The 20,252-nt window shown below is 47.2% G+C and overlaps 1 protein-coding gene and 1 long non-coding RNA gene across 2 annotated transcripts in view; both read left to right on the forward strand.

Moving 5' to 3' along the window:
- LOC144108080 (uncharacterized) overlaps positions 1-20,252 on the forward strand; it is a 30,328-nt gene that overhangs the window by 2,209 nt on the left and 7,867 nt on the right. Inside the window, exons 2-6 of the mRNA XM_077641360.1 lie at positions 3,549-3,649; positions 6,437-6,568; positions 16,650-16,872; positions 18,091-18,247; positions 19,949-20,061. Of these exons, the coding sequence (XP_077497486.1) occupies positions 3,549-3,649; positions 6,437-6,568; positions 16,650-16,872; positions 18,091-18,247; positions 19,949-20,061 (726 nt within the window). The remainder of the gene's footprint in view (positions 1-3,548; positions 3,650-6,436; positions 6,569-16,649; positions 16,873-18,090; positions 18,248-19,948; positions 20,062-20,252) is intronic.
- Positions 9,085-13,575, forward strand: LOC144106744 (uncharacterized). Its single transcript, XR_013309105.1, has 3 exons — positions 9,085-9,126; positions 9,959-9,982; positions 13,540-13,575. It is a non-coding gene; the product is annotated as an uncharacterized LOC144106744 (long non-coding RNA).

Below are 20,252 nucleotides of genomic sequence, written 5' to 3' on the forward strand. Positions count from 1 at the left end.
TCTGTGACGGATTTTTGCGTGCGTTTATGACTCATTTTCTGCGGGATCCTCTTTCTCTAGCTATAGATTTCGACGACGATTATGACGGTAAGAACGCCACTACTTGTTTGCACTGATCTGTCTCCGTTTTTCAGAGTACGGATCAACAAACGAAATAAATTCTTTTATTAACCTGAAGGAATGTCGCATTGGCGAGAAGAAGTGTTTTTAATACCAGTGCCGGCAATATGAAAACGAGAGGTAATTGCCCTTACGAAAATGGTCTATAGACTGTCTATAGACTTTTTATAGACTCCGTAGACGCCCTTTAGACTTTGATTTATTTCCATAGACAGTCTATAGAGAATCTTTAGACTAAAGTCTATAACCGCCCTAATTTCCTTTTGTCTATAGGTCCATAGACTACCTATAGACTGAAGTCTATAACGCTTCAATTTCCTTCTGTCTATAGATGGTCCATAGGCTATCTATAGACTAAAGTCTATAACAGACATAATTTTCCTTTGTGTACAGACGGTCAATAGATTATCTATAGACTAAAGTCTATAACCACCTTATTTTCTTTTGTTCATAGACTGTCTATAGATAATCTATAGACTAAAGTCTATAGACTAAAGATGGGGTTTGAAACGAAACGACTCAAGTCTGCTTTGCACGAATCACAATCTTCGAGCTGAGCTTGGTTGAATTACAGAATCAGGCATCGCCCAGACACACCATCAACTATACAGCTTTTCAAAGTTTTCCTTCTAGACGCAGCCACACTGTCAGCGGGCTATGGTAGCAGCTTTTTAGTCGACCCAATACAGGGCACTAACTGCGCATGCGTGGCACAACCCAAAGAACACACGCTCTCAAGCAGTAAAAAGTGAAAATGTCTATACTGAATACATATGTTGCTCTGAAACTAATTGGTGTCGGCAGTCTTGAACTGAGGCACTGCTTTAGGGACCTTCAGCATCTTTGGATCCTTGCAGCTGGCAACTGCGTGGGTAATTATGCGCGAAGTTCTTAAACCCGGTGTTCATGCAGCAGGCACTTTGGTTTGCCAGCGTATTTGTGAAAGGATTATTTATTTCTTGATAGAGAGATAACCGTTTGGTACAGAAGTGACGGAATTAAGAAAATTGGGCCGTCTTCGACGCCATAGAGCTCGGCAGTGTTTGTACAAGCGTTTTTAGAACCTGTGAAAATTTGAACTGTTAGTTTTTAATCTTTACTCTGATCAGAAATACCAAATCACCCCAAGTACTTCAGTTTGCAAACCAGCCACTGTTCTTGAGAAGCTTGGTCCATGGTTCGGGGGACGTCCTGTGTAGTGATTCCCTCTTGTAAACTCTTCTTCATGTACAGGTGCCAACAAGAGTTTTCGGAACACCAAAATCGCAAAAAAGGTCAATGTTCTCGCTGAATAGAAGAGCAGACAGGTACAGAGGGGTGTATTGTGTATAGGTCGTGCTGGGAACTACAATACACACACTTCAGTTCATGGCTGCATGCTTACAATGTGCAGTAATTAGACTTGTGGCAATATTCTCGCCCAGAAAACATTTGTGGGCACCTGTACATCGCTCATCTTGTACCAACTCTTTTGTTTCACCTCTTGGCAGATGAAACCGAAGAAACGTCCAGTACAACAGGTAAGATTTTAGCAGCTACTTGGAAAATAAATGCCGTTTTTGCCAAAGCAAACAACAAAATCGCGCCACTTCTATCTGCAGCACTAAGCGGGTCAGCGTAAGTAACACGAGAGCTGCACGCCATGGGTGCATGTGAAGGAGAATACACCAATAGACACTACTGCTTGTATGTGCGAAGTCACAGCCCTAACGAAAAGAAACGAAAATTTTTGGTCGAACTCGCGGAATTTTGGTTGTACTTCGGGAGCCTGGCCCCGTAATAAGAACAAAAATTCCTGCATTAAAATTTTCGTTATACTATTGCACATTGACACACCCGACCGCGGCGACCGTGTTTTGATGGAGGCGAAACGAGGATGCAATAATTTCCGAGCATCCGACGAGACCGCGGAACTCGTGCCAGCACCGAAGGAATACTCAGCCATAAGACAAAACTATAGAGGCAGAAGAGTCCAATATTCCCCGCCGCGCAAATCTCTCAACAGACAGGAAGCTCTCACTTGGGGACAACTACAGACAGGTTCTTACAAAAACCTACATGTATAAAGCAAAATGCACCCTTCGATATACACGGACAAATGTCCCTGGTTCGACGAAAAACCCACACTATATCACACCACATGGGGCTCTCAAAACGTAGACGTGGTGCCCAAAGTACAAAACCCGAGTGCGGAGCAATGGGAGAGACCATTGTGAAGACCAACAAGGTCTGGCGCAGAGAGCTCGACGGGCGGCAGTGGCCAGCGGCGCCCTGTACTGAGGGCAACCGACCATTGATTAAAATTGGACGAGCTCGACAGAGAAGGCTCCTGGGGATACAACCAAGGAGAGAACATCTCTGAAGATGCCCCAAAACCACAGAGTAGAATAAAGTTTCCTCCTCCTCCTCCTCCTCCTCCTCCTCCTCCTCCTCCTCCTCCTCCTCCTCCTCCTCCTCCTCCTCCTCCTCCTCCTCCTCCTCCTCCTCCTCCTCCTCCTCCTCCGGAGTCTTCCACTATGGCACCTCCTTCTCTCTTTTTTGTGTCACTCTTACCTTCCTCTCTGCCTTCACGGTGTGGTCGAGAACTGAGACGGTTACTGCGCCATTTCCTTGTGTCCAAATCACTAATTTCTGCAACGACAGAGCCAGTTCTGTCGCGACAAGTGACTTCGCAATACTACACAAAAGTCTATCGTTACGACGGGACGACAAAAGCTTATGGGAGCTACTGTGTCGTATCTTTTAACTGGGGAAAGGCTGTTATCGTTATCTGACAATTAATTGAAAAATAAAATATCGCGACCTCTACAAGTGCAACGCATATGAAGCGTTGGGCCACCTTGCTGTTAGTGTTAGAAGAATATGCCCTATGGCAGCGCCGATTGTGACCGCACTTTAAACAGAAAGCGGTAAAAAAATTCGTTGGAGCACCTAGATACATCTTAACCGCGGGAAGGCGAAAGCAATTTGCGACTCGTTGCACTGATTTGAATACCGCGCTTGAGTTCATTTCACGACAGAGGAGAAGAGCAGCTGGCGCGAGAGTGGCAGAGAGATCACGTGACATCACAATGTCACGTGATCTTAAGGTCACGTGACCTGAAATGTAACAGACGGACACGAGTGTGAGCCATTAAAGGCTATCGCCTCAAAAGGAAGTAAGCTGTACCCTAGCTCGCTCCCTTTTATTACAGGGGTGCGCAAGGGATAGCCCCCCCCCCCCCACCCCCCACCCCATAATTACTTCTTACTCCCATATATAGGCGGATTTGTGCACAATGTGGCACGATTTTCTGAGTGCATCGCACCGCTACGTGTCTCCGCTCTTAAGTGGACGGACGCCAGTACGCTTCTCAGTCTCAGTGCACGTGTGCGTCTGCATGCCGCACTGCGATCAAAACCGTCACGTGACGAAACAAACCGCGCAGGGCGGGGAGCGCCCCGGGTACGAGTTGGGCTCTGCCCGTTGCTGCGGCGCTGCTCATCGGCCTCGCCATCTTGGCTGCCATCCTTCTGCTCACGTCACGAGGTAAGCAGTATACCTTTTAACACATCTTCGGATCACTCAGTAGCACCTTGTTTATTTAAACATACAGCATTTCCGGGGCTAAGGCTTAGCCCCGTTCCACTAGCCTCTGTGGCTATGTGGCTCTGACGTGGGGCTTCTGAGTACAAAGGCTGCGGAACTCAATCTGACGTACCCAACAATCCTTGAAAAAAAAGAATATTTTTGAACGGGAAAGAATTTATGAACTTAATTTTTTCACATAACGTAAGTTTTCACTATAACAATTAACGTATCCGCAGACCTCCCGTCGGCAGGCTTGCATTTGAAAAGGAAAATTAGTTTTTGAGGAAAGGAAATGCCGCAGTAATTGTCTCACATATCTCGGTGCACACCCGAACCGCGCCCTAAGGGAACGGATAAAGGAGGGAGTGAAAGAAGAAATGAAGAAAGAGGTGCCGTAGTAGAGGGCTCCAGAATAATTTTGCCCACCTGGAGATCTTAAGCGTGCACTGACATCGCGCAGCACACGAGCCCGCCTCAGAGCTCGCGCACGGGCGCTCCACAAACACTATGGCACGAAACCGGATGCCGTGTGGGTGGATGCCGCGTGAACAGGCGAGGACTCGGTTGTAGCCATCACGAACCCCTCCCTACAACCGATGGCCACCCTTCACATACCCCCCCGCCGCTTCGGAGGAGACTGAAGAGGCCGCCATTCTCCTATAGCCATCACGCGCATTGAGGGCCGGTATATACTATCGGACTCTAAAACTGCCATACTAAATTTCGCCCGCGGGAGAGTTCATGTCCCGGCATTTCGCGTACTGAACTACCTCGCCGCACACCCGCCCCGTCACATGGAGCTCATATGGGTGACTGCCCACTCCGGGAATCCCGGAAACGAGGCTGCCAACGCTTTAGCCCGAGGTTCTTTCAACCCGCCACCGGAGGCCTCCGATCTGGGGTTCTCACGGGAGTGCATGCATTCATTCGGTGAACAGACGCAGGCCTGCAAAGCCGAGCGTCGGCTCTACCCCCCACCCCATTTCTCCCTCGAAAATTATCACTAGACACTTTGGAGGCGCCTCCAAACACGCACCTTACCCTCCCCTTATATACGCTCGCGCTATCACCAAGTCCACACAAACTCCTCCTGTACCCTCTACCACCACCCCAAAGCCACTCTCAATCATATCCTTTTCCTATTCCCGGCGGATCATCCCCCGCGGGGCCTGGAGCACCTTACCACTTGGGAGGCTTGGGAGACCCTACTGCGCTCCGAGGACCCGGCCAAGCAAGCCATCGCCACAGGCCGGGCTGCCAGCGTCATGAGCCTCCGGGACATGAACGTTTGAGTGCAGTGGGGCCGTGCGGGGGACCAAGGGCCTGCGTGTCCTAAACTCCCCTGTGTCTACTAAAGCTTTCACCACCACCATGTCAGTGCACATTAAACATCCCCAGCAGGGGCGCCCGTGTGCTGTGCGATGTCAGTGCACGTTAAAGATCCCCAGGTGGTCAATGCTATTAACGTTTTTGCTGTCGTCAAAAAGGGTTCCGCATTGTTTTTTTATGACAGTCTTAACTGCACGATTCAAGTCAGGAAAACACTGTGAAATATAGATTTTGCTACACATGGTAGTAACGAACCATGACCTTCAAAATTCCCATAACAGTACCTAAAATATTTTGCCAATATTCAAAATTTTTGCGCGACAATGTTGGACATGATCTGTGCGGCCGCATTTACATGGAGGCGAAATGAAAAAGGCTGCCGAGTGCTGTGCGACGTTAGAGCGTGTTAAAAAACCGTATGGGTGCAATTATTTAAGGGCCCTGCACTGTGGTATCTTTAATGGCCCAAGTGTAGTTTCGGGACGTTAAATAGACTACAAGGACAGCTGTGTACAATTTTTGTTTTAGTTAAATATAGACTGTTTGGTCCATTGTGGTTAGGGTGATATTTATTCGAGAGCAAACGACTCATTTAATTGCTGAGAAAACTGCTTTTATAAGATATGTGCACGAGAAGTTGACACGGACAAGAAGAGGGCACACAAGCTCCGCAAACAGGTGTCCTCTTCTCCTGTGTATCACTTTCTGCTGCTCCAGTCTTCTCAAAGCATGTTCCACTAACTTGCCCAAATTTTCATGTTTCTTGTGAAAACTGGATTAAAAAATGGAACATTTTTCCCCCGCTTCTCGATTAAAATTCGTGACGTCAGCAACGAAAAAGGGTCCGTGATCACCTTTTCAAGTGAATGGCGATGTTCCCTGCATTCAGAAATACTTTCCAGAAAAAAAAATTAATAATGACGTCATTGTAGCTTTCCGGTGAAAGCGCTAGTGGCGACACCTGTACGTAATTTTTTGTCCCTATATAGCTTCTAAATGCTCCGTCCTTAACGAAGTAGCCTCTATGTCACTAGGAAAAGCCAACTTCAATTTGTGCTTAGCACTCTTGTAAATCCCTCATTCCGTACCATACTGCGCTATACCTTAGCCCCTCTCTGATGTATCACTAGTGTAAGCTTAATAGAGATCTCCGTAAGGACAAGCTGCTTTCAGGCGAAATTTTTTTATTTTCGCGTCCGCAATCGGAATCCACTGGTTGTTACGCGTAAGGCTTAGCTGTGTCTACCAATTCCAGGGGCCCGAAAAGCATGGAAGGCGGGTAATACAGAGAGGAAGGGTTTCCCTTCATAGGGCGCTATTCTGGACCGAGAGGAAACGTAATTAGTTCAGCAGCCAGTTTGTCAGTGCGACTAATCGAGCGCTTAACATGTTACTCTCTTTCGCCTCTCAATGCAGGGGCCTCGAAGTCCGGTGAGAAGCATGCTGGTGACAGTGGAGGCGGCACAGGCGGAGAAGCTACCCATACCACGTCAACAGCAGCACCTGTGGACATTGTCACGCAGCCCCCTGCCCCTCCCTCCCAGACAGGTGAGCCTAGTGCGCCAACAGGGATGTTTAGCATAGCGCGGTCCATTACCGAGAGCCTGTTCCTCGAGCACGGAGCAAGACTATATAGGAGGTGAAACTCCCGTCAGCGCGAGCGAGCGCAGGCGACCAGATAAAGTCACAATTGTATGTGCCGACGGGGACGCATGCAGTGGCGGCGCCATGCGGCGCCTCGTAGAAGCCGCAGCGAAAAAAAAAAATTGCAGCGCCCGGGCAGGCGGTTCCGACGCGCGCTCAATGCAGACGACAAGCAGACGACACGGGTGTTTGCTTCAACGGGCACGCCGTGACGTTGTATTTCAGTAGTTTCTTTCCAGGCCGCCAGGCGCCGCTAGCATGATAGTGACGCCGCGGGCTTGTGACCGTTTCTGGTCGCTGCAGACAGCGGAGTTTCCACTCCTAAATAGTCTTCCTCCGTGTCCTCGAGGCACCAGCCGCGCATGCTCAGATGGGCCCGAGGGGAGCGCACCTGACATTGCGCAGGCGCAGATTGCGCATTGCGCAGGTGCAGACGGTAGCAGATTTCTGGTCACGCTGTGCTAAATCTCTCTATCTGTTGACGAGGTTTCTTTTCTCTGGTCACCCGTAGCACGGCTTGTTAAGCGTGACCCGAATTACTCCATTCTCATCGGAAGCTCGTAAAACGTGGATTTGACACTGGCAGCTTGAAAACATGAGCTGCGGAATGCTGTCCTGGGGCACATTTAGTTGATTGCCAAACCTGATCACCAGAGGGGAGAGAGGTCGGTGGGGGGGGGGGGCGGGGGGGGTGGACGAAGGGATGTTCAAGCAAGACGGGACATTGACTCACCATTTTCAGATCTTGTACCGAAAGTTGATTTCTTAATTTATGTTTTTTATATTATTTCAGCTCTCTTTCTTCGGAACTGTTCCTATGCACAACGCTTTCTTTTGAAACTTGCATTCTTCTAACGTTGTTTCTCAATTCCTTGCCCACAGCCTCCCTCTCGTACCCTTTGTCTGGGGGTGAACGAACTGATATTAACGGTGAGGTTAATCGTGCTCCCACGTGGCTACCAACGCTACCTCAACCACCCCCACTTGTTGGTCGGCGTTACACTGAGAAGAGCTAAATGGCAAGACCGGTGTGAAGAACGAAACAAGAGACGCACTATTTGCGTCACAAACCAAAAACATTTCTGGCCCACTGCACTCCTCACGTCATCGCCACAGCAGGTGGCGCTGAAACATTGGTTTCCTCCTAACGGGACTTTAGTCGGACCGTCACGTTCTTTTCTCTATAGGCGATACAGAGTTACTGCATAGGCACCCTACTTGAGCCAGAGTTGCGCGTAGGGTCCCCCATACTTCTCTCCTGAGCATCCTAGCCTTGAGAGAAAGCCGCCACTCTTGCATGCAGTAGGCAGGTGCTCCCAGCGGGCGCTCCCTCAATCCGCTTATTTATGACTGTAATACTAACATTAGTGCAAAAAAATAAATAAATGCACAATGAGTGAAAAAGCTTGCTGAAAGTGCGATAAAATTAGAGTAATTGTCGCACAGAAATCCGGCGATGTTCGAGACGAAATTTGCTTATTTTTCGAAAGAGGCCACGTCACCTTGTGATGTCATCATAACTTGCCCATCGTGACAAGTGGCAACTGGCCCACCGGAAGGACAGGTCACGTGACCTTGTGACCTCATCCACTGATTCAACTTTGTGATCGAAGAGGAGCGGTTGAGTTGAGTACTGACAAGTGTCTTAGGAGCAACCCCGAAACGCATTAAAAATGACAAACACCAAACTAGCAGTGGTGGGGATCCCTAATGCTATCGCATTTCACTCTTAAAGGTGCGTTAGTGTTCTCCAAGATTTTAATGCTCCCGCAGCACCAAGACCTATCTCAACGAGTTGTCTCACAAAATACTTGCCACGCGGATCGGTGGCGCCATCTGTAGTAAACGCCACAAGTCGCTAGAGCGTTGTTTTCAACAATTAGAGAAAAAATGTCATAAAACTGCGCCCTTTTGATACAAATAGACCTTTTCGATAAACTTATGCACTAGAAAAAAACAATTTAGAGACCACAAAGCACGAGAACATTAGGGGAACCAACGGACTTTAAGCAGCAGTCGAGGGCTGAACGATGCGGATGTGTTGGTTTGTCAGCAACGCATGAATGCATAGGGATCATGTGAACGCGTTTGGGGAATAGAAATGCGAGCGGCGCGTAGGAATCATACCCGAAACTATGGCTCCGGTAGGGCGCCCATACACTAACTCTAATGTTCTTGCAATTATCCCGTACACTCGTGGCCTGGCAGAGAACTACCCTATGGTGATCATTCTGTCTTCAACGACGAAACAAAACCGCCCTAAAAAAAAACGAATGCGAAATGGCGGGGACCGATACAGAGAGGCTGAAGGTGACCAAATTATTTAATGAATTAGACTTGTGGATAAATAACTGCTCCTTGAGATTGCACAGTATGGCTTATCTTTGAGCGTGCGGAAACCGTCTTTTCTTCGTAATTTTCAGCTTCTGTGCGTGCTACGCGTCGTGGGCCTGTTAGGACGAGTAAGTAGAACGGAACACGTTTTCGCTTTATGACCACGTTGAAATGCATGACTTTGCAAATGATTCGGAGATGAGCGCCATAAACTGCGGCCTAACGGCTGTAACCGAATTTTCGGGCCTGACTCAAACACGGCCGGTCGCGCTTCCAGGCAAGCAATCCGCCTCTTTTCACAAGATGTGGCGCCCTCTATAGGGAGTGGAGGAAATTTTTCGGCTTCAGGCTGTAAACAAGCGCACGCGGGAGACGCAGGCGCGATTTGGTTCCACGAGGAGCGATCTGCGCCTGCGAAGTGGCAAGTTTGACAGCTGCCGCCATCTGTCGCCTGCGCCCGTTACTAATACGAGCTGCGCCGTGTACAGTAGGAGCTGGAATGCGCGCCTCTTCCCTTCCGGCTCCACTGGGTGAAGATGGAGAAGAGGCACGCATGCGCAAAGCGGCCTTTTGAGAAAGGCGGATTGCGAAACTATAAACGTGTGGCCTCGGCGAGCGACTTGCGGATATGTCACTATTGTGCGCGCCTAGAGTAAGTGGTCTGGCCGTAACAGCTGTGTTTGGAGGTTCAGCTGGAAGTTTTTTTTCCAAAGATGACAGTTGACAGATGACGTACCCGATCATTAAACTTTAATAAGGCCAAATGGCCGATGTGGAATTGACGGATTTAGTGACCGATTTAAATCGGCCCGTTGGATGATCTGTGATGTGACCAATCATTATGAGCGATGTGAGCACGCTACATGACATGATTTTTTGCATGAAGATAACGACGCGATTTTATAAGGAGGGAGTCTGGCATTTGTGAAACGCCTGATGTCTCCATTTATGCTGTTTCAGGACCGGCAACGATACCAGATGAGAGTAAGAATTTCGAAAATACCGTTTGTCGTATCTCTGGCTATAGGCCTAATAGCGACTCATGCTCTTTCTCTGGCAAACTTGTGAATGTGTCTTACAGGTTTGTTGAATGAAGGGAGCCAGTACCATTAAAAAAGAAAACAATGCGGTTGGACGAAGTGCATATACCTATAACATATTTTGATCCGATATTCGAAAGCGTAAGCAAGACTCGCGGAGATGAATAGCCGTGCGAAGTAAAAGCCAGAGGCGCTTTTACGAGGCACTGTTGGATGGAATTCGTTCTCTTTTTCGGAGCAGTAGCACAGCAACTCTAAAAGCTTATCAGTGAGTAATAAACTTAGACGTTGTGCTTTCATAGATTGAGGATTTATGAATGGAAAGATTAGAGATCGGCACAACGCAGATGAGGCCTCTTACCCAGTATTACAGCAAAAAAAAAACGCTGAATAATAAGAGAGAAACATGGACGATTACCTTCTGAACTCAAATTTACATCGAAGATTCACAACAAATATTACCCGCTGGAATCGCACGGTGTCAGTGTCCGAAACATGATGTGATGACGTTGATGACTTTTTATGGCGCAAGGGAAGCTGTGGCGAAAGAGCGCCATGTCATAAGGTAGTTTTCATTGCACGAGGTGGGGTCAAAGACACATTTCCCAAGCATTTCACCCTAAAGAAGCCGAACACCAGACCAGGGGAAGCTTGTACCCGTTGTTTTACCGGTGGTTAACCGACAGCACTGGGGATCGAACCCCGCGCTTCCCACATGCGTGGCGGACGATCGAACAACTAGGCCACCGCTGCGGTGCAGTCCGAAACACGAGCACGTAGACCACATGCATTAAAGTAACCGCCAAGGATCTCCGCTCTGCAAATGGACTTTAGGGCGTCGGTTCAGGTGTCCAACGATATATGAGACAGATACTGCGCCATTTCCTTTCCACCAAAAACCAATTATTATTATTATTATTTAGGGCGTCCACCGACTGTGTTATAGTGCTGTTACTGTTGTTTTCCTGGACAGTGTCCTGCTCTAAAAGTATAGTAGCATGCTAACAAATCTTTCGCCCTGGCTACATAGGACACTGAGCGATTCGGGATCCGCTCCCGTGAAGCGCCCCTGCGTATGCGCAGATCGCCTCGGTGGCGCCAGATGGCGCCAGGTACCGGCCCGCCTGCCGCGCCGGGACCAATCAGCGCATGCGCACTTAAGGTGCACGGGAGCGGATCGTGGATCCCGTTTCGCTATAACCATCTAGTAACACAGAGCGGATTAACGTACCTTCTGCGCTCTGGCGGAAGCGAGAAACAAGGCACCTTGTTGGAGACTGAAAAATAGTGCGTGGATATGATTACTGAAAGGTAGTAAATGTGTCTTCACCTTGAACCATATTTTATTGAATGCAACTAAATATAATGGAACAAATAACAAGCACAAGGTTGAGTGTGGTATGCCACACTGCTTTTAAAGCAATAGCATTGAGGTTCCCATTCTGCACAAAATACGGCGTCGTCGTAGTCAGATTTGTGAGCGGTGGTGGTGGTAGTGGTTTTTTTTATTAAAATAATAGTAAAAAGGAAGGAGAAAAAGGTTTTTGCTAGCCCCGGCATCTGCCATCGATACTGAAGCACCTGAGCTGGGGCAGCGGTAATAAAGGATAGCAGGCAGAATGGAGAAATGTAATGAAAGAGGTGAGGGGACAGCAATAGATGGTAGGGGGAGAGGTAATGTGCACAAACTATTTACACATAAAGAAATGTGTCCAGGTTGTGCTTTTTGAGCGTAAAATCTCCGGAGAATAAGCCTAGGTGGGCCACTTAGGTCACGTGACCTGGTGGAGTTATCACATGTGCACCAGGTTGTGAGCAAACTGGCCACCGCGGCAGGTGGCAGTTAAATTAATTATTGTTCTAGAGAGGTTGCTCTAGAAGAGCAATCTGGCCCGCACAAGCCCCATCGGCAGTGCCGTCACCTGCCCACGCAGGGCAAAAGGGCCTCGCTTAGCCAGCGAATTACTACTCTAGGAATGACATGAGGCTACAGGGATTTGTGAAGGTAAAGTCAAGAATGACCCATTCCGAATGTATGGACACTAACCCATTAATGCTCTAAGTGTTCCCTCCAATTTTTGTTTTTTAGGCGCGGCATGAGAAGAGAACCTGGCTTTGCATGATATCACAGCGATTTTAGCTCCATCTGCGAGAAACAAATAATATTAATTCTTGCTGAAAGAGCGCAACAACGGCACGAGGCCAAAAGAAGAATGAATGAGACAGCGCTGTCGCTTCACATCACCGCTGTCTCTCATTCCGTCCTCTTTCTTCTTCACGCCGTTGCGCTGTTTATCTAAAAATTATACCTGACCAAGTCGCCCGCCATTTAATGTGAAATAAGTTTAAATGAAAATTCTAAACTTTTCTTGTATCATAAGAGGGAAGCGAAAAAAACGACACGGAACACACAACACTGAAGGCAGGATGGGTCTTGACTACCGACAATTTTGAAGCGAAATCCTTTTATGGCCCATGAGTGGCGTGGACAGGATGTGTGACGCTTTCACCAATCCATAGCCAATCCGCAATCCAATCCATAGCCATCCAACAAGCTAATTCATATTCCAATTTATAATAGAACAAGCCAAATCATAATCCAATCCATAATTCAAAAAGGCACGAACTGTCAATGAAGAAAAATCAAGAAAACTTGTGGTCTAGGTGGGAATCGAACATGGGCCTGCGGCGTGCGAGACGAAGGCAGTTTGCGCCCATACGGTTCAATGTTTGTGGCTGAATAAAGGCGTGTCTAGTGAATGCGGAGTTGCCTAAGAGGCGTACGTGAACAACTGAGTAATTATGAGCCTGCAAATTACATACGTAGCACTTTACCGAGTGCAAAAGTACGTTTTCAGTAAATTTACTTCTTGCTTGGCGTGTCGTAGCGCCATGATGCGGCACCCACTGAAAACACCTCTCGCAATGTACGACGCTGTCAGAGCAGATGGCGCCATGATGCAAGCACAAATGATTTCGCATTGCCGCACGTAGGTTGCCTGAAGTGCCTCTTTGAATTTTTATTCTGAAGCAACCCAGCACATTATAAAGACTTTTCGTTACCACAAAACTAATTCATGATCTTGTTCTTTCTGCTTACAATACCAAATAATCGCCCTATGCTCGCGCATTGTGCAGCTCGATTTACTTCTAAACCCCAGCTGTTAACTTCCCGTTCCTTGGGTTGGGTGCCGGTGTCGTAGGCCGTCGACGTAACCGGCAGAACGAGTGAAGGAGTGTGGTTACCATGGTAACCGCTTAAGTGGTTACCTGCAGGCTGGAAAGGAGTGTTAGGGGAAGAACGAGTACATGCGAAAAAAAGGAGGGGTCTTTAACTGCGCATATATACATGTCTCTCTGAAATTATCTGAATCTATCATGAAATGAAAATACCTCAGCAGCTGTCGCTTGAAATTTCGCTTTACTGAGTATCAATATTGTCCAGTGAGTTTTTATAAATTTACTTTTATTGTTATACTTGTGCCTACCGTACTTTTGTAGTTGCCATGGAAATGGAAACGATGAAATCGCCATCACGTAAGTTATTACCGTCAGCGTTTTCCTTCTTTGCCTGCTTTACGGAACAAACAAACCAGCTGGCACTTTAAGGATTTTTTGTACTAGCAAAACACAGTTTTCAGCTTAATGCAGTAAATGGTGTCACGCTTACAACGAACACAATTCAGAACCTGTGTTCTGGCGACTAGATCCTGACGGGGAGTTACTGAATGTTTCGTGGGGTGAAGCCAACTCTACATAACGTTCTAAAGGAGCTGCTCATATGGAATTATGGAAATATAGAGTCTATAAGATATGGAAAAAATATGGATATCTATATCTTGTCTGTACGGAGTCCATAAGCACCCCGCATAATTGCCATACTATTTTCATAAAGTGCAAATGACGTCATATGGAGCCCGTTAATTTCCATACGTGCTTCCATATAGTCCATACCGGCTCCATATGCTCCATACTGACTCCATTCAGTTGCTTAAGAAAGCGTATAGAATTACAAAACTCGTCACATGCAAACTTTAATTAAAATAAAAATTAAATAAATTTTCTGTACAAACGGTTTGCAACCTTTGCTAGTTCTTCTGAGTGAGATTTAGCTTCTCGCACAGGAAAATAAGTTATTAAAAAGCCCAAATTCCATGAAAATATGGTTAAAGCGATTTTTATAATATCTACTCCTAGAGTGAAAGTCGGGTCAACTAAAGTCTTACTAAAAAGCACAAAGAGCTCAAAGAACATAGCAATGCATGAAGAGTATTTATTGCTGTGCCATTATCTGGCGTCACGCCAAAGAAATGGAAATTGAGTTTATAAAAACTCGCTCAGTCTCTCCTGTACATTCTGTAAGAGAGAAAATTTGTAAGAGTGGCAGATCGGGCTAGTTGGTATTTTTCCATAATGCGAAACAGAAGATTGCACTGTTCTAGATAAAAATGCCCATCAAAGCACTCGCGAAATCATGGAGGCATTGCACATCTTGAAACTAGGAGAGGACTGTGTCAGCTCTCCCTCGATCGCCCTGACGAAACGAGAAGTAGATTATTTGAGCCAGATGTCATCTAGGTGATTTCTTCATTCGGTTTTGATTTTCAGCGATTTTAGAACCTTTTTGCTCTTAGCAGTTTTCAGGTGTGTTTGCCGCCATGTCATGAGCAGCCTCTTATTTGCCCCTTTTGGCCCTGCAATTTTAAAGTCTCTCTCGCACGGTTTTAGATATTTTATTACCCTTTTTTTGGCTTTATTTTCCCCTAGCAAATTGTTAGTGCTCTGCTTTTTGCTCCCTAGTTTCATTCCTCGCCTTGTACTGCGGTTTAGGACCCTTTGGCTCTTGTTTTTGTGTTTTTGTTGCAAAATGCCGGTGCCTTGTCTTATCGTTCATCATTGACTTGCACTGCGTTGTTGTTCGTTATTAGCAGTCACCCTTGTGCGCTGTTGCAGCCTCTTATTTTCGCCTTTAAATATCTTATCAGGCGTATCAATTCCAGCAGTAGCGGCATCATGCGTTCCCTTCCATTTCATGTATAAATATCCCCTTTCCACAATAAAAATTCAGTTGAAGTCAGCGCTGTGGTGTCTTGTCTCGCTTCGTCCCCGTCTTTATTCGCGCTGTTTCGCATTATAGAAAATTTGTGTCGGCTGCCACGTGTTGTCTACCAACATTTTCTTGCAGATGTCTTAAGTGAGACCGAAATCGTGCCGGGTTTCGTTATTATTTCGCTCGGATTTCGACTCTCGATATTGGTACGATCGCAGTTAGCAGCAAATTCGTTTGCGCGTCTTTCTGCCTTAATAGAAATCGTGTAAAATTTTCTAGCATTTTTTTAAAGGTAACAACTTAAAATATGCCGCCCTTGGTGCTTTCAGAAACAACTACTACAAGTAAGTTATGGCCCATCGTTTTCATCGAGTGTGTTATTGTTCGCGCTAGGATTTTAGTGTCCCTCATTGAAATTGTAAAATGTGGACCTAAGGTGCCTTTAGAACAACGCAGTGCTGACGCACTGACCACTCTTGTATAATATGTCTGATAACAACCAAACATTTCGCGGCGTGCAACACGACCAGAAGATTCTTCACCGCGCGTCCAAGTTTTGTGGCTAGCTTTACAACTTTAAATTATAGTGTACGTGAGGCATGGAAAAGTTTTTACGGCGAGATTCGAAAAAATTCTCCCCAAGAAGCACTCGTAGGGAAATTTCGGATGGGACAACGCTGTCGAACGTTTGTACGTCCCTCTCAGCGTTCCATCGTCAGCGGCGGATCCTGCGTTAAGAGCACGACGTGTCATGCCCTGGTCCCGGGTTCCGGTAGTCACTCACGAAATCCCTGTTGACTGCGACAAGGTTTTCTTTCTAGGATGCGTTCCGTTGTCTGATTGTCGCGTATAGTGTTGCGGATGCAAAAGGTGGTCAATCTGTGAGCAATAGATTTTATATACACGGGGTCGTTTGGAACATTGAATTCTTTTTTGACCTTTAAATACCAAAGCCTTCTCTCTTGCGGTCAGAGAAAGGTGACATAATATAAGGCGTTACGGGAGAGAAATCGGCGTTGCTTGGAGAAGATACTGTATAGAGGTTTCAGTTCTTCTTCGCTTACATGTATACATCAAATGGAAGTTCGTTTGAGAATTGTCGCAATTCGGACGAAACTGTTAGACCAATTCTGGCTATAGTGTGAACATGGCGAATATGATAATAATTAATAATAATTGGTTTTTGGGGAAGGAAATGGCGCAGTATCTGTCTCATACATCGTTGGACACCTGAACCGCGCCGTATGGGAAGGGATAAAGGAGGGAGTGAAAGAAGAAAGGAAGAAGGCGGTACCGTAGTGGAGGGCTCCGGGTTACTTTCGACCACCTGGGGATCTTTAACGTGCACTGACCTCGCACAACACACGGGCGCCTTAGCGTTTTGCCTCCAAAAAAACGCATCCGCCACGGTCGGGTTCGAACGCGGGAACTCCGGATCAGTAGTCGAGCGCCCTAACCACTGAGCAACCGCGGCGGGTAATTTCTATGCTATGAGTATGTTTTTGTTGCAGGCGAAGAAAGATAATTTCTAAAAGTCTCTGACCTCTTGACTCCTTCGCAGTGCGACCCCTGTCGCCGAATGCTATGCTATGCGTCTTCGGTGCGACGCTGGACCCCAAAATGGCCTTTCCCGAGGATGGCCTTTGCGAATACAGCTTCTTCCAGGCGCTCGAAGACAAGGGGCCGTTACTTGGGGGCAAGAGTGGCGACGCGTCGCTCGACGCCTTCACAGCGACGGCCGCCAAACACTCGAAGACGGAATACGGTATCAGCCTCGACTACCGGTGAGCTTTTAGAGGAGCTCGGAATGGAAGTGACTTCGCTTGCACCCGCACCGTTCCGGTAAAAACGCGAGCTTGTGGCAGGCATCGCAGCTGGCGTCTCCAGCCAGGGACTAGAAGACCCTTCCAGAGTCGACCCTCGAAGTGGAAGAACGCGGACGTCACCGTCGTGTCCAGACCGGCCGTGTCATAGACTCTGCGGAAACCATAAAAGCGGCGCTATTAGCGTTGTGACCGAGACAGCGCGGGACCCTACTCCCCAAGATGTCCAGCTTTCTCAGGAAAAAATGTTAAAATTGAAAAATTGTAAGGCATTGATATGAAAATATTGAAGGTAATGGTTTAATATTCGTATATGTGACAAAATCTTTCCTTTAAAGTGTTTCCACCAATCGCATCGAACAATTATGACTGCCCTAAAAAACCAATGGGGAACGGTTTTGACGACAGTAAAAACGTGAATAGGAAAAAAATAATACAAGGCTGCCGTCGGGTGAACTGCGGATATATTGATTGTTATAGTTAAATCTTACGTTACATGAAAAAAAAAACTTCGTTCATAAGCGGTTTCCCGCTAAAATGTGGCTTTGTCCAGGATGGCTGGGTATGCATGTGAGGGGCGGACGGCCACTTTGGAAGGAAAGAATCAAGCCTGCCTAAAACCGCGACATCCGCCCGGTCAAGACTATATCGGGACTGGAAGTCTTTTACCATTGGTATCGTGATACTCCTAATATAAATACGGCGATGACCTGCGGGCTGGCGCCCTGCAACACTTTTTCTCTACTATACCCATGTTTTAGGGCAGCCTTGTGCACTTCATACCGTTTGTGTTTTTGGTGATGTGGAGAGGTTTGCAACTGCTGTGATCGTAGCACCTTTGGTAGACATTGACGCGTTCACTCTACAAAAAAAGGTGAGCAAGAATACGGAGTCATGTCAAGGTGAGGCCTAGTTGACCAACAATAACTAAATGACATTGTTCGGTCACATAACAATACTGAGGAATCCTTTCGGTTTTAGCTTCAACACAGCACTGAGTTGGCTCATATACATGGCAGCGCTTGTGTTTTGCAGTTTTGTCTAAGAGGTGAATTGTTAAATGACGCTTTATCAGATACCAGACTATTTCTTCAGAGTCTGCCGAGTCGAGTAAGAAGGTCAAGGTCAGTCTTCGTCACAGCTCACTAACGGTTGCAAACCATGGCGCATTCGTTGCAGCCAGTATATCGCAGCTGCGGACGCCGTGTCTGAACCTGCGGCCAAGAAAGTTGTGGAAGACTTCTGGGGGAAGAAGATATACCACTGGGGATACCTCAACAACGAGCATTACAGCCTCAAACCCGAAAACATGTCCGCTCAGCTAGAGATTCTTCGGGTAGGTATTAATTCTTTTCGTAGTGGCTTTTGCTTTCGTGGAAGCCCATATAGATGCATGCGAAGTAGCACTTTTAAGATGGTTGGTTTGTTTTATAGGGGTTTAACGTCCCGAAGCAACTCAGGCTATGAGAGACGCCGTAGTGAAGGGCTCCGGAAATTTTGACCACCTGGGGTTCTTTGACGTGCACTGACATCGCGCAGTACACGGGCCTCTAGAATTTCGCCTTCATCGAAATTCGACCGCCGCGGCCGGGATCGAACCCGCATATTTCGGGCCGGCAGCCGAGCGCCATAACCACTCAGCCACCGCGGCGGCTACTTTTAAGATAGAGTTTGCGCTGAGGCAATGAGACTCATCGAGTTTGCTCTACTCAAAAAGAGATCTGACGCTTATTTCCCGTTGCTTTCTGTCCAAGAGCACAAATCCTCAGCTTCAATTCCAGGCAGCGTTGATTTCATCACTCAACGGAAGCCTGTGGATAAATAACTGGGCCGATAGCGTATGTGTCAGAGCACACATGGGGTGGTTTTTTTTAAGGCGTAAGCCTTACTTGCCTCATTAAGCGAAAACGTGTCTGCGTGTGTGTTGTGCGTGAACACTCGATGGTACCCATAAAAAGATGGCGTCCTCATGCAACCTGGCAGATGGCGGTTAAATTAATGATTGGTCGCGCGAGGTTGCTCCGAACAACCTGTATCGAACTATAGTCCCACCGCCGGGAGCACCCGCCATCTCTCGGCACTCTCTCTCTCTCTCTCGGCACTAAAGATCCCCAGGTGGTCGAAATTATTCCGGAGCCCTCCACTACGGCACCTCTCCTTCCTTTCTTCTTTCACTTCCTCCTTTATCCCTTCCCTTACGGCGCGGTTCAGGTGTCCAACGATATATGAGACAGATACTGCGCCATTTACTTTCCCCCAAAACCTATTATTATTAAATTTGCACAAAATTGAATCGAGGGCAGCCTGGCCCCGCCGCGGTGGCTCAGTGGTTAGGGCGCTCGACTACTGATCCGGAGTTCCCGGGTTCGAACCCGACCGCGGCGGCTGCGTTTTTATGGAGGAAAAACGCTAAGGCGCCCGTGTGCTGTGCGATGTCAGTGCACGGTAAAGATCCCCGGGTGGTCGAAATTATTCCGGAGCCCTCCACTACGGCATCTCATTCTTCCTTTCTTCTTTCACTCCCTCCCTTATCCCTTCCCTTACGGCGCGGTTCAGGTGTCCAACGATATATGAGACAGATACTGCGCCATTTCCTTTCCCCAAAAAACCAATTATAATTTTATATAGCCTGGAATTCGAAATGGTCTGACATTGCTGACTTAAACGCTTCATGAGAATAATTGCAGGACTGCGAGATTTCAAAACTAGACGTATGGAGAAGTGTATGCGAAAGGTAATTATATCCCTTCCCTCTTGCGACAGCACCTTGCTTCCGTTTGATTTTTGTCTGATGGGCAATAGAAACGGGAGGTAGCGATCTTGAGCACTCTGCGCTGTTCAGCTCTTAAACGGCGATCCTCCAAAGTCCGTAAGCTCACCGTAAACGCGTGATTGACTTAGATCAAAGGCGGTGGTTGTGAGCAAACGGTGACTGCTGACGCCATTTTATTTGTCTCGTATCCCGAATTGGCTTAAGGTAGACATATTCACAGTCACAATATTCGTAATATTCATAACAATCGCTCTTTACTTACAGAGACTTAAAGAGATAGTCGACCAAGTGGCCAAACCTCCCCGGCCGCACTACTTTCTTTACCGGGACTCTTTTTCAACAAGTAAAAGACGGAACCGAAACTTGAAGTACCACAGGTGAGCCTTCCCTCAATGAAAACTAAATTGCGACCAATCAGCTTGACAATACTATTCCGGATAAAGACTACTTGCTGCCACACTCTAAACAGAAAGGAGTAAAAAAGGGAGTAAGCTTACTCCTTTTTGTACTCCCTTGTAGGCGTTTTCGGGTTTAGAGTACAGTGTGCAGCTAAATGGCACCGCTTACA

The sequence above is a fragment of the Amblyomma americanum genome, chromosome 10, assembly GCF_052857255.1.
Source record: "Amblyomma americanum isolate KBUSLIRL-KWMA chromosome 10, ASM5285725v1, whole genome shotgun sequence".
NCBI lineage: Eukaryota > Metazoa > Arthropoda > Arachnida > Ixodida > Ixodidae > Amblyomma > Amblyomma americanum.